Source organism: Phalacrocorax aristotelis, chromosome 6 (assembly GCF_949628215.1).
Source record: "Phalacrocorax aristotelis chromosome 6, bGulAri2.1, whole genome shotgun sequence".
In the NCBI taxonomy this organism is placed as follows: domain Eukaryota; kingdom Metazoa; phylum Chordata; class Aves; order Suliformes; family Phalacrocoracidae; genus Phalacrocorax; species Phalacrocorax aristotelis.
Genome location: NC_134281.1, coordinates 14,457,347 through 14,471,574, shown reverse-complemented (window position 1 = coordinate 14,471,574; position 14,228 = coordinate 14,457,347). Strand labels below are relative to the sequence as shown.

The 14,228-nt window shown below is 51.9% G+C and overlaps 1 protein-coding gene across 3 annotated transcripts in view; it reads left to right on the top strand.

Moving 5' to 3' along the window:
* The first annotated feature begins 3,156 nt into the window (after window positions 1-3,156).
* NCKIPSD (NCK interacting protein with SH3 domain) overlaps window positions 3,157-14,228 on the top strand; it is a 54,350-nt gene continuing 43,278 nt past the window's right edge. Inside the window, exons 1-2 of one of the 3 annotated variants that reach the window (XM_075096060.1) lie at window positions 3,168-3,409; window positions 4,718-4,775. Coding sequence is in view for 2 of the 3 variants with exons in the window: in XM_075096059.1 (XP_074952160.1) it covers window positions 3,239-3,409 (171 nt within the window). In the remaining variant the exon portion in view is untranslated. Of the gene's footprint in view, window positions 3,410-4,717; window positions 4,776-14,228 lie in introns of all 3 variants that reach the window. The other 2 variants (XM_075096059.1, XM_075096062.1) reach the window with 2 other exon arrangements.

Genomic DNA, 14,228 nt, shown 5'->3' with positions numbered 1-14,228 from the left:
GGCAGCTCTCCCACCTGCAAATCTCCTTCCTGAGAGGAGGTGGCCAGACCAGCTTCCAGCAGAGTCGCAGGAGCTGCTGGCAGCATCCCTGGAACAGGCGAGGGCACGTGGCACTGCCTGCAGAGGGGCTGGGGCTGTCCCACCCTGCCAGTTTTGTCCTGAGATTGGAAGAGCTAGGCAGGGTTGCCCCTCCTGCCTGTAATACTGGCAGGGCACTGTCCCCTCCCCAGGTGGCCCCACTTCCCTTGGCAGGGTGGCTGGGGCCAATGCTGGCAGGGGGGGTGTCTCAAGGTATCTGGGTGGTGGGGGGGGTCCCATACTACAGCCTTTTAATGAAGTTTTCCAGGAGGGAGAGCTGCCAGGACATCAGGAAATAGAGGTATGCCCAAGGCACATCCCAGTGCCTCCCCATCCCACTCACAAACAGCCCCAGTCCCTGTGGGGCACACTGGCATTGCTGTTCCCGGACCCATGGGCCCACAGCATCTCCCACCCCATATGACTTTTAGCCCAGAGAGGGCTGGCGAGAGTACAATAATATTTGTATACCTAAAAGTAGAACGATTGATCCCGCTGCTGTTTTGCAATGTGTTGACGACCAGGCGGTGAGAATTGTATAAGTGTACGTGGAGCTGGCAAGTTTGTGTTTCAATCATATGAGTGCTGTTGTGCAACACTTCCCCTCCATGGCCCCCAAGGAAAGTGGGTGCGTGGGGGCTGCTAGTGCTTCGGCAGAGGCTGCCCTGCACGTGCTGAGCCCTTCAGGTACTTATGGTGAGCCTCGTCCCCATGGCTCTGAGGGCAAGGGATGCAAGTGTTATTATCTGAGGTCTCAAGTTTGGCTTTAAAAGTGACCTGCAAATGATGCAGTGGGATCCTTGCTCATTGCTCCTCCCTGTCTAAGATAAATTGCCCCGCACTTGAAATTTGGAGCCAATTCCTCAGCAGCAGGAATCTGTCCTGGCCTCCCAGTGCCCTCAGAGGCTCTTTGCCCCCAGTGCACTGTACCCGGCTGCAGGAGGGTTTGCACGAGCCCTTGCAGAGGAAATCCAGGCCCCTTCCTGGCTGCTGGCTGGCAGAGCCGGCATGTTGTGCTGAGCAGAGGGAGAGGCCAGGGTGCTGCCACCGTGTGTGTGAGAGGTGGGTGCCTTCATCCCCCTCAGCTGCCTTTGCCTCCCAGCACAGCCTGTGCTGGTGACTTCATGGAAATAAAGCGCTGTTATCCCAGTGCAAACAGGAGCTGGGCTTGTGCCAGGGAGCGGCCAGGGCTCACTCACCTGGAGCGGGGATGTGCCTGAGAGTGGAGCCTGACACAGGGCAAACACTGCAGCCGAAACCAGGATGGGCTGTGGTGCTGCGGGCAGGGGATGGGCAGGCGGGGTGGATCCCAGCCCCACAGGGTCTGGGTAATACCAAGAGTAAAAACCCCACAAGTGGTAAGGTTTGCCCTCCTGAAGTGTTGCTCCCCAGCTGCCCACTCCTTGTCCACCATCAGACCATGCCCCCACCAAGCATATGGAAAGGACCATGACCAGGCATGAAGGCCAGACCCCGTAAGGCTCCCTGAAGGATTCAGCCCGGCTGCATCGCACAGTTCCCATTCAGAGCCCCCTGTCACCTTTTCAACCTGAATGTGCCCAGTTTCAGCTCACCGCAGCAATTCCCAGTATGCTGCTGGCAGCAGGGGGGCCTAGGCAGCCACTCACTCCTTGTCCATCCTCCATCCTCACGGCTGTAACCAGGCTCAGCCAGAATTACCTCAGCCAGCAGTACTGGGAAAACTGGGTTGTGGTGGGGCTGTGCTGAGAGCAGGCAGGGGATCGTGGGAGCTGCAAGCCTGGCTTTTATTGTATAACCACTGCCTGGTTTTGATTGTTGGTGTTTTCTGGATGAATTCATCTCCCCTGTTGCTAGAATATGGGGGGGGAGGTGTGGGGGTGTGTGGGGGGATGTGTCTGTGGGCTGATTCCACCTCTGCATCCCTTCATCCCCACATCTCAGCGGGATGCAGGGGAGGGCAAGGGCAGAGCAGGGCATCTCTGTGGTGGACTTGGCTGCAAGAGCATGTGCACCAGTCCTGCTGGGATGTCATAACGCGAGCCCTCCTGTCTTGCTGCCATCAGCCCTGTGCTGGGCTCTCGATGCTGGCTTTGCCAGGTGGAAAATTCCTCCTGTCCTTAGGGCAGCACAGAGAAAGCCCTGGCTAGGGAAGAGGGAGGGCTGCAGGGCTGCCACCCACCTCCCCAGGGTAGCAGGAGGGGCTTGGACCCCCGGCAAGGGCAGCAGGGGCCTGGTGGGAGCTGCTCATGTCTTGTGGGGGGAGCAGGGTCCTTGGGCTGCTTGGGGTGGTGGTCCAGAGAGTTGTTCTCCTGGAATGGGGCAACAAGTCGTAGAGGTGCACAGGACCGGGGGCAGCTGTGTCCCCTCCGAGGGCCCCTGGCCCGACAGGCAGCACACTCGCATCCCCGTGGCCACGCGCCAGGTCACCGTGTCCGCCACGGGGCACGGTTTGGGGCCAGGCCCCTGCTCTGGCTGCGCCCTATTTCCGGGCTGGGGGTCGAGGGCACGGCCGCTCTCCGCAGGGCGAAGGGACCGCCCCCGGGGACCTCGCCGTGGGTGAAGCCCCCCTGTGTGTCAGGAGCAGAGCTTGGGTGGGGGCTCGCCGCCCGCGGGGACTTCGGGGATTTAATGGCACCGACTGCTGAGGCGTGGGATCCCCACAGGATGGGCCTTCTGGGGCGCACCCGGCTGGGCGCGGCGGGGACGGAGGAGGGAGGGGAGGGGGAGCGATGCGCTTGTGGCAAGGGAGGACGTTCGGCCTGGAGGGGGGCGGTCGGACGGGCCGGTGCAACGGACGGACGGGCGGGCGGGAGGTGGGAGCAGCCCCGGCAGCGGCCCAGGCAGAGCCGTGACGGAGCACGGACACGGGGACACCGACGGACCTGGCCGAGGCGGGCGGGGCCGGCCTGTATCGGGCTCCGCCGCTGCCGCCCCGGCGGCGCCTCCGCTGCGCGAACCGCTGCTGCCCCCTGCCGCGCGGCGCTCGCGCTCCCGGGCGGCGCGGCGGGGCGCACTGAGCGAGGCGGGGCAGGGGGCGGGGCCGCCGCGCCGCTAGGGGGCGGTGCTGTGCTGGGCGGGTCTCTGCGGGGGCGTGGCGCGGCCGTGACGTCCTGGGGCGGGTCGGTGCCGGGCCGGGCCGAGCCGGGCCGCGGCGGTTGGGGGTGCCGGTACCGCCGCCATGTACCGGGCCCTGTACAGCTTCCGCTCGGCCGAGCCCAACTCGCTGCCCTTCGCCGCCGGGGAGACGTTCCTGCTGCTGGAGCGCAGCAACCAGCACTGGTGGCTCGTCACCCGCGCTGGCTCCGGCGAGACGGGCTACGCGCCGGCCTCCTACCTCCAGCGGCTGCAGGTGGGCCGGGCCGGGCGGGCCGCGGGGCCTAGCGCCGTCGGGGAGCGGGCCGTCCGGGTCGGCGGCTCTGCCGGCCCTCGGGTGCGCCGCCGGGGCGGGGGCTGCAGGCAGCGGTGAGGCAGCGGGGCTTTCCTGCTGGAGACCGGCTCCGACCCGGGTTTGTGCTGGGGTGGGCGGCGGAGCAGCAGCTGGGCAGTCCGGAGCTGCCGCGGCTGCTCGCCGTCCCCTCTCTGGCGCTCCTGGGAGCTGCTGGCCTAGGCTGGGAGGAGCGGGGTGCGGTGTCTTGCAGAGGTGGGTGCCCACCGCCGTGGGCTTCGGCACACAGGAGCCTTTTGGGGCTCCGTATTCCTGCCGGGGGAGAGCACTGAGAGTTCAAAGGGAAGCAGGAGACATCTTCTGTGGATGTCGGGTCTGGAGAGTGAGGTCTGGGGAGAGCCAGCCCTGTGGGTCAGGGGCAAAATGAAAGCTCAGCAGTTTCATGTGGAGGAGATGGTCTAGGTAGGGGTCCCCTGGGCACTGACTTGCAGGTTAGGAATTGAAGGGCTGGGTGTGCTGCCACAGAAGTGTGACAGCAAGACAGAAAAACATGTAAGTGATGCCCTGGAGAGATGGTGAGGGGCATCCTCCTCTCAGGAGTGTACGTGATGACTTAATAACCCTGGTGTCTGCCAACTAGGAGCCCCAGTTGGGGTAAGTAAGGAGCACTCATGGGGCTGTCTCTGTGCTAGCTGCTCAGCTGCAGGGGAGTCTACTTGTGCAGCACCCTGACACCACAAGGGCAGTGAGGGGGTGATCATCATCTGCCTGCTACCAACACACCATGACACCAGTAGCAGACCTGTACTGTCCTGGGGGCCAGTAGAAGCCATGGCAGCTGCCTGTGTCTGTGATGACAGTAATTACAGCTGAGTCAGCGATACTGGTAGTTACGGAAAGTCCAAGTGGGCTGCTGTGGCCCTAGCGGGGGTCAGAGGAGGAAGGGTACCCTTCGGGTACCACAGCTGCAGGTAGGAGCCCTGTGCCCATGCAGGTGTCATGGGAGAGAGGTTGCTTATGGCTTGTACAGTGCAGGGGGCTGTTGAGCAGAGGTTTCTGAGGGACAATATGGCTTCTGAAATTAAAATAGGCCTTTCAAATAAGGTTAATTCATGGCGTTTTTACACTTCTGGGCCTCGGGATAGCTGTGGGAATCACATGCTGAAAACTCTTTGTATCAGTGAATGGGTAACTGCACACAAATACACGTGAATGTTACAAATGGGCCTTTTAACGTCTGGCTGAAAATGGTGACAAACTCCTTTATTTCAGTGTGCTGCTGACACTCCTTCAGATGCCATTGAATTTCTGATTAGCAGTAACTCAGCATGTAAGTAAGCGTGGGTGTGTGCTTTGCAGAACACTTCAGTGAGATGAGTGTTACCTGGGGAGCCTGTATGTGTGTTAGGGCAACGCCAGGCCTCTCTGCCGGCTGCTTGGTTTGGGAGCTGGCCTCCCTGTGAGGCTGGGGCTTTTCTGCAGTCCAGCAGAATGGCCGGACAGGAGGGGACATTTTGTGTAACAATAAGGCCTTAAGCTAGTTATAGAGCAAAGACCTTATTAAACTACTAGATTTTAAAACCCCATGGTGGCATAGCTCCAGGCTGCTGCTCATGAGTTTTCTCTCTGCAGCCCCCTGCTTCATTTGCTTGTGTGGCATGACGTCTTCTCACTGCCGTGGGTGTGGGGGCCTTCTCCCAGGCTGCTTTCTGGAGCAGCCTTCCTGCATCTCTCAACCTCGCTCATACCAGTTTCAAAATCTTCCAGGAAAAGCATTTCTTTGCTGACTTTACATTCATTTTTCAGACTATATTTTGCTACAGCCTTAAGAAAGCTTGCAGCCTGCCAGGCTGACTCCTGACAGTCCATTAGAAATGCACTAATATTAAAGCAGTATTGCTGGTGACTTTGTGAGCACTCTCATCTGGTTCAGATGTAACTTTCCCAAATACCCTTAGGCTGGGTAGCAGGAAACAGAAGAGCCTTCCCTGCATCTGCTCCTTTTTTTTTTTTTTGCCATTAAGTTTCCAGCACCAGAACTTGCCTGATGATGCATGAGGCAGCAGGATATAATTTGCTGCTCTGCAGTTGCAGTAGTGCTCTGTGCCTGTGACTGACTTTCTGCTGTTGCATCCTGCCAGATCCAAAGAGCTGATTTGAAGTCACAACCTGCTTTTATTCATGGGAGAAGGCATCTGCTCACTGAAGGCTTGCTTGAGACTGTTTGGTGAATGTCTGCGATGAGGGTGCAAACAATTTGTCACCCAGTTTCGATTTAATAAGGGCACTGAGACTAATTAGTGACAGCAATTTAGGAGACAATTCATGCTGCCCCAATCACAACAGGGAGAAAAACACATCTAATGATTAGTGTTAGTGTGCTTAGCAGGGAGAGAGAGTAGCCAACAGGAGTCACCATTGTAAAAGTAAGCCTTGGCTTGGTTAGCAGTGCAGTCAGGTTCCAGGTGAGCAATAGGTTGCACAACAGTTGCAGCCAACAGCAAGAAATCTCCCAAAAGCCGCCCGCAGCAGGCTGCTGAGAGGATGCTCGTAGGAGATGCTTGGGCTGCTGTTGCTGCTGCTGTCCGCTATTAGGAACATTACCTTTCTTCTGAGCTCCTTTTGATTTTAACTTTTTTTTGCTCACCTTTCATAGATACAGGAAATTCATGCCTTGGCTTCTCTAGTCAAAAAAATAATTCCCATTTATTATTTAAAGCTTATTCTTTGCTGATGTCTTTTCATCACAAATGCGGCAGAATTTTGTATTGAAATCCTTGTGGCTCAGTGTTGCTATTAAAAGAGGTTAGCTGTAGGGAGGGGAAAAAAAAACCCCAACCAACAAATCCTTCTTAGAAACACATAATGCCTCTAAGAAGCAAGTTAGGGCTAAGCCAGGGCACCAGAAGGTGCAGATGATGTGAAGTTAGTTTGGGCCAGTGAGAAATGCCCAACTTCAGCTGATATTCCTGCTGATTTTACTCTTCTGTACTTCCCTTTTAGCTCTGTTGTGGGTGATTAAGAGTCATTTCAAGTCAAGTGCTGTTCAGGGGATAGATACTGAAGCCAGCAGTGAGAGGGAAGGACTGGGCCATGTGCTCCTGAACTGGGGGCAGCTTGTGAACCGCAAGGAGAGCGAGCTGCTTGCCGAATGGCCAGCCTTGCACACAGCTGAACCCTGGCTCTGCACGCCCACGGTGGAGGTCTTGAGTGGTGATGCTGGCAGGCATGGTGGTAGTGAGCAAAGCCGTAATGAACTTGGGGGCTGACAGGTGCTGCTGCTGCTGAGACAAGTGAAAATGTGTACCCAGTGCTGTGCCGGCTGGTAACAGTATGTAGGATAATTGCCTCCAGCTATTGACAGTGCAAGAGACAAATGCTAATATCTAATGCCAAGCAAATACTGCTGCAGCAAAGCTGTCAGCATTAGTGCTGTGGCTTCTGATTGAATGGGAAGGTGCCCATCGGCACAAGGTTGGTCTTTTGTCTCCAGCTGTGTGCTCTGATGCTTAAGGGATGTATGAGTAGCAGAAAAATGTGGAGGTTAAGTTGGAGCTTAGGGTGTCCTCTGGAGTCAGTCACTGCAGAAGGCAGGCTTTTCAAAGCTTTATATGGAGCTGTAAAAGGTTCAATTTAGAAAGCATCCTTAGGAGCAGGAGGTTTGCTCGGTGTGAGGAAGGGACAAATGCTGAGTCTAGCAAATAATAAGGGTCCTTCATTTGGATTAAATAGCTTGTATGTTGCTATCGTTACGAGGGTATGTGTAATTTTGTAACAGGAGTCTGGAGTTATTCCAGGTTTGGCTGGAGGCTTCATGCTGTACCACAGCAGCACAAGGAGTGCAAAGTGAACTGCTGTGCTTGAGGATGCCAAACTACGGGTGACACTTGGCCTGCGAGGAAGACTTATTTGCTCTGCTCCCGGGGGGGCAGGGAGCAGGGCAGTGGCTGGCCCCAGTGGTCTGCTGCTGGCTGTGGGACCCTTGTACAGGAGCACCAGGCACCATGATTGGTCTTGGCTTGTCTCTTGTCTGTGTTGACCCAGGCTGTATTCCACATCAAGTTTAATATTACACGCCAAGGAGGGGAATGGCAGCCATAAAATGCTGGACTGGTAAATATCAGGGGTGCAAAAATAAGTGCCAAGTTGCAGGGGGATGCTTATGCTGGCTGCTGCAAATCAGCTGCTCAGCTGTAATAAGCTGTTAGGAAATAGCTTTGAAATTACTATTAATAGCCTTTTCAAAATTAATTAACTTTTTTTTTTGAATAACTGAAAAATTGTTTGCGATGTGGGTTTAAATTCTCTGGTCAACTGAGGCCTTTTCTGGTTGGTCACACTTTCATGTGTCTCTGGAGGAGCAAGAAGGGGACCGTCTGGGTGTGAAGGTGCTTATGCTGATGGCCAAGAAGCTTTGGACTGTCTGGTGAGAAAATGGACCCAGCTGAGAGTATAACAAGCATTTTGAGGATGCCTTAGATTGCTATTTACTGTATCTTTTTCTACAAGAATAAACAGGCATGTGGTAAAAATAAGAGACTACTTTGTGCAGCCTAGCAACAACTTCAAATTCTCCTGCTTCGCCTCCCAAGCCACAGAGAGAAGAGAGGTTTCTGCAAAGGAGTAATTTTGAAACCCCTTCGTCCTGGTTTCTTTTGTAGCATCGACACGGGTTCAAGATTGGAGTGCGTTGTGCAGAGTGGGGTAGCGTAGGAGTGCAGACGGGGGCATGCCAGGGCTCAAAGCATGGGTCTAATAGCTTGTGGCTGTTCCTCGAGCCTGAGCCCACATCCTATACCTGCCCCCACTGTCTAGCCTTTCCCCATGCTGCCTCTGCTCCTTGGCCCTGCTCTCAATTAAGTTCGCTGGCTTGCTGGAAAACTCTTTGCTTCTAATCTGGTTTCTTTTCTGCCAGAATAGCAAATGTGTTGGTTCAGTGACAGAGCAGCACGTGCTGAGGCTGGTGCTGGTGTAGGACTGCTGGGGAAGCAGCGAGCAATCTGTTGTAGCTCAGGTACTGACAAACCTTTCACGCTAGTGTGGAGACGATGATGGTTGTGGAGCATGAAGCTGGTTGTGTGGTGTCAATAGCAAATCCCCAGTTGCTGGAAACTGAACTTTGGCGATTATGCTTAGCTGTAAGAGTTTCTCCCTCCATCAAGTCCAGCTTTAAACTCTGTTGTCCTGACCCCTGGCAGAGTTCCTCTTGTTGCTCCCAAACAGAAGGTGACAGTGGTGCAGGCTGTCGTACAGACCATGTCCTGTGCTGGAGCCTGCATAGTTATATGCTATCTGCAGATTTGACAGTGCTTACAATGGGTATAAGAGCTTAATCACAATACTCGCACAGATCCTGAACAAGCACTCTGTCCAAAAATAAAACTTTTATTTTTAGTCTATAAGCAGCTGTTAGCACTTTGCAGCTGAGGTTGCGTTTCTTGACACATGCAAGAAACTGAAAGAATGAAGCATTTTTCATTGAGTTCTTGCAATAAGAGATGCTATCGTGTCAGAGCTGCTAATGCTTTGTGATGAAGCTTTTAGTCTTGAGACTAAATTACACATACAGGGGAATTATGACCATTTCTAATTACTGTGGCTAAAGACTTGACATTTTAGCCAGAAGTTCTGCAGTCTTTCACAGTTCAGAATGATTACAGTAGAAATATGCTAATGATCTTTAGCCTCTGTTTTTGCTTGGCTATGAAGTCATGTTCTTCTCACTTTTACTCTGATTAAAAATAATTAGGCTTTTTGATATCAGATAAAATTTGCTTTTGTGACCTGGTCGCCCATGTATGAGCATTGTTGGCAGTCTGTGCCTATTGCTCCTGCAGCTGTGTAATGGCTGAGCGTGGGTGGGGTGGCACTGGTGTGTGCTTGGGTGGTCCCAGTGGGTTTGCTTTGGGCTGGAAGTGTTAAGCCAGTTTGAGGGTTGAACAACATAAAGGCTGTTTTGGTCAGAAGTGAGCAAGCAGTAGGGAGATGTCTGAGAGCCCATGACCACTCTTGAGTGATGTGGCTGTGGCTCTGTTTGCCTTGGAGGAAGGGCAAGGTGAGGGAGCAGACTGGAAAGAAGAAATGTGCTACTTTCTTCTATGGCTTTGGAGAGGCACTTGCCTGGAGATGATAGACACAGTCTGGTTTCTAGCTTCCTTGTGGGGTTGCAGTGTCTGCAAGGTCATTTGCGCCCCTGTACCTGGTGCTTGTCTGGCTGTGAGCATTTCACTGTGTTACATAGTGCTGTTGCCCTGCATTTTACCAATCAAATTTGTGACACTTGGGCTGCCTGCTGTATGGGTTTTGAATGCTCTTCATCAGGAGAAGGTGGCTAGACTTTCTTACCTGGCTTACATCTGGAAGATGATCAACTTCTCACTTCAAAGGGAAGAACTGCCAGTTTTGGACTAGGAGCATTCATTCAATATGGATAGCGAGGTGCTGACCCTGGAGGACAGCAAAGGCAGACACCTTTCCTCTTGCCCCATTTGCCAGAAGTGTAGTAGTGACTGAATTGTGAATATTTATTGAGCAACGTGCTTCCATAATTGACGTAAGGGAATCTGGATTCTGTTCAAATCTGCCACCAGCTATGGGACTCCATGCAAGCGGCTTTCTTCGCTGGACCTTGCGCCCCTTCCTGTAAGTGGGGATATGGTCAGGAGGCCACATAGGAGGGTTGTGGCTCAGCTGATTTTCTCATTAATGTTGAAATTTAGTGGATGCAAATTTAAGCTGATCAACACTGCTGTCAGCCCATGGGAAAGTTGTTGATGACCACTCAGCAGTGGTATGTACTACACAACAGGTCTGCTGAAAGGTGTCCCACCTTCAGCCACTGTTGTCTTGTGATGCTTCAGAAGATCAGTCTTATGCTGTCCTCACCTTGAGCAGGGCACCAACAGCTCAGCCTCGGCTGCTCTTTCTGAGCCAACGGGGATTGGCAGATGTCTTTGAGCGTGAAGTTTGAATGTGTCTGGGCTTGCTGAGTTGCACCTGCTCTGTGCTTGTGTTTGCGCATCTCATCTCATGATCCCACTCTTTTGTTTCCTTCCAGGATTTCCAGCATTTCATCAGATGAACTCAGTGGGGGGGGAGAGGGGGAAGCCAGCAGGGGAGATTGGTATTGAAACCAATAAACCAGAAGGTTCATAGAAATTTTTTTTTTGTTATTGTTGCTCTGTGTGAAGTACAGAGGGAGCAATACACTGAAGAGCAGAGAGAAGGAATTTGAATTGCTTGTCCTTGGAGAAAAATGTGCTGGTGTTAGTGATGATGGGAAAATTACGTAAAGGACTCTGCTTGCAAGAAAAGAGTAACCTCTGTGCTTTGAGCAGGCTGTACACTGGGAAAGGCTTTGGCAAAACCACACTATATTATGGTCACTGGCTGACCTGAGAAGACCCTTGCAAGTCTGGGGCTTATTAGTGCCTGTAGGGAAAGCCAAATCCCATATTGTAAAATGGTTATTTACATCCATCAGTGGCTGAAACATGGAAAACAGTTGAACCTGTCTGTTGAGGTCATTGTTAGGAGAGTTCCGATTCTGGAACAGAGGCAGCCTCCTCTTATTCTTCCCTTAATTGTATAGCCCAGATGTACATAAAAACAGAATTTTTAAGAGCATCCCAGCTTCACTCCCTCATGAAGGCTTTAAACTTTGTCATTCTCAGCCAGGATTATGTATTCAGCATATGAGCTGTCAGTCTGGGCACTGGCAAAAGGATAAATTCCAGGAGGGGTTTATAAGGATGGAAGTGCAAGCAGTCTTAGTGTGCAACTATAGCACTAGATAGTCTGCAAGAAAATTAGACTTCACAGATGCTGACATCCTTGATGGTCAATGCTATAACCAAAATTTTACAAACCACGGTATTAATAGAGCTTTGTGTGCAGAGATGTTTAAATTAAAATGCACGTGCATTGCATTTGTTCCAGAGAGAAAACCTTAAATTGAGACTTTCTGTTACTGCCATGGCCAAGAAGTTGGTTCAATTTATTTTACTGAAGAGGCACATTTGTATGTGGACTTGCAAGGGCTGTGAGGGTTGGAAGTGTCTGCTGTTGGCCTGGGAGATCAGCCCTGGTTCACAGGGTCTCGCAGACCTGCCCGGGTTTTTCAGATCTGATCTCTTTCTAATGATGTGCTGCCTGGTGCCTTGCTGAGGAGGATGGGACAGAGCTGCCTGTGCTGCTCACTGCCTGCACTAGCCGGTGTTTGGTGATGAGTAAATGTGGTGGAGACTGCTGCAGTGCCACTGGGGAGGGATGCTGGTCCAACGGGTCTGGTGATATGCTGCTACTCAGGCTTTGCTGTGGCTGCCTTTACTGAGGCTGTGTGTGCAGACTGTTGTGTTGATGGTCACTAGCCTCTGACAGGGAAGGAGGTACCATTTCCAGGACTGGCCTGGTGCCTGGACATGACCAAGCTGTGTCACAAGGCCCAGGAGAAATAATTGACCTTGCTGCTGGGGCCACTTCTGAGTGCTCCTGCTAATGGGGCACAAGAACCAGTTTGGTCCCTGTGCTGTGGCAGAGAGCTGGCCCTACGGGAGGACCCCAGTTGGTGCTTTCTCTGTGAGTTGGCATCTGGAGCTGCAAAATCCTTGTTGTATTTAGAGGAAAAGTTATAATTTGAAATGATAGTCTGTTTAGGTCCACTGGAAATTCTTTTTGTGGACCCTGACCACCCTCGTTGCCTCTGGTCTTGAGTTGCAGTGGGAATTGTGGTGGGTCCTGGTCCTGCTTCTGGAGGAGCATCACTTTGCTTTCCCAGCCAAATAAAGTTTTGACCTTTACTTGTCAGGCCTAATTTGTCTTGATTTTTATCACATGCCAAAACCTTTGATTTTTAAAAAAAGCTTCAAAACTTTTTTTTGTGAGAAGTGGAACAGAGGACATGATCCATGACTGCATCTGTTTCTCTCCACTCCCCTTCACCCCCATCCCCAGTGCCACAGGGGTGTTGAGCAGTATTCTGGGCAAAGCTCTGTTGACACTAACAGAGAAATAGAGTTGTACCAAAGATGACCCACCGCAGCAGGAGAGGAGCATTAGCTTCATTCCAGCTCTTCTGTGTTCATGCCCTGTGGTGCAGAGCTGACTTGGCAGAGCTGTTTGCTTCCCTTGCAAGGGAACAAAGTACTAACACTTGTTCTCTTTTAACATAAAGCTTAAGCAAGAAGAAGTAAAATTTTGGTAGTGTGGGCTTTTTAGAATTAGGTGGTGTCGTTTGGGAAGTTCATGGGTTTGTTTTTCCTGATTATTTGTTTGCCTCTTGAAGTTGTTAGAAGTCATCACTCCCTTCCTCCTTGGAAGCTGCTTACTTAATGACTGAGCTGTGAAGCTGGTGTCCTTCCTCCTGTCCATCTGGTACAGCTGAAGGGGCAGTGTCACCCAGTTGTGAGCACAGTGAGCCCATTCTTCCAGCTTATACTGCCTTTCATGCTGGCGAGATGTGCTTTTGAATAGGTGTCTATATGTGCTGTCCTCCTGATGGGTCCCATCTACACTGCTTCGTCCCCGTTTTCTGCTCAGACTGCCGAGGCTGGACTGTGTGTGAAGGTGGTCTGCAAGACAGTGGTTTTTGTGCCTGTGATCTGACATGCTAGCAGAGGCAGATATTTTAGTTTGTTCAGCTACTCAAGACGTTCAATTAAAAAAAAAAAATCAACCTGTTGGACTATGCGTGCTAGATAATTCCAGGCTGTGGATTGCTTCTTGCTAAATCATTGGTTCGAGGTTCAGATTAGATCTCTTCTAAGTAATAGCTATTAATTATTTCCTTTTTTTCTAGTACAAGTGGGGACAGTACCTTGTAGTATGGAAAACTGAGGGCAGGCCCCAGCTCCAAACCTTCTTGTATATTGAATAAAAACAAAGGGATGAGGGAGAAGGTGAGGCAAGAGCTGCAAAAATAGACACTTGCCCACAAGGAGGAGGGGAGCACCTGGAAGCGGGGATGATGTCTTGATGAAAAGGTCTTGAATTCTCATCCATGGGGTTTGTGCATGGGGTGCACAAACATGTGCATCCACAGCTGCTAATGTGGTCGGTTTATTTCCCACTGTTCTTGCCGCCTCCTCCAGCTCTACTGCCCTTGAGGTCCTCTGCCTGTCCGGCCAGCGACGGCTCAGCCTCTGAGTTGCGTCCTCCTTCTTTGGAGGTGGAAAGAAAGCCTTGATGGACCATGCAGGTGGCTTTCATCCACTTGCATGTGGAATATGGAAATGGTGGTGGACAGGTTGTCAGGGTAGAGGGCTCTCTGTCAGTTGAGTTCAGTGCAGTGTCTGTGTGCTGCAATGGTTGTACGGAGAACCATGGCAGCTCCTGTAAAAACCAGATGGCTGCCTAAAGAAATCAAGTTGAAGCTCCCCACCAAGCAGACAAATCCAAACCTCCGTGGCCTCTCAGTCTGATGTGGTGACAATTCCTTTTTGGGTAAACCTGGTGAATTGTGTAGTTTTCCAGGCTGCTTGAAGATACCCTTTTTTTCCTCTCTTCCTGAGGAAAGGATCTGTGTTTGCAGGGGGATGTAGGGGGAACCATGGTTTGAACATCAAGTGTGCTGTGTCCAGGTCATAAATCACACCTGAATGACATGCCAGAAGGCAGGTCTGTGGTCCCTTTCCCTCTGTTCCCAGGCTTGGCTGTCTGTGAGGAGTATGTGGGAAGAAACTCAAGTGTCAGGGAAGCCCATGTTTTTCAGCATGTAAAAAGAATAATTGTGTGAAAATCCAGTACCTCAAGTAAGAATGATGATCACAAAAATTCATTACCTACT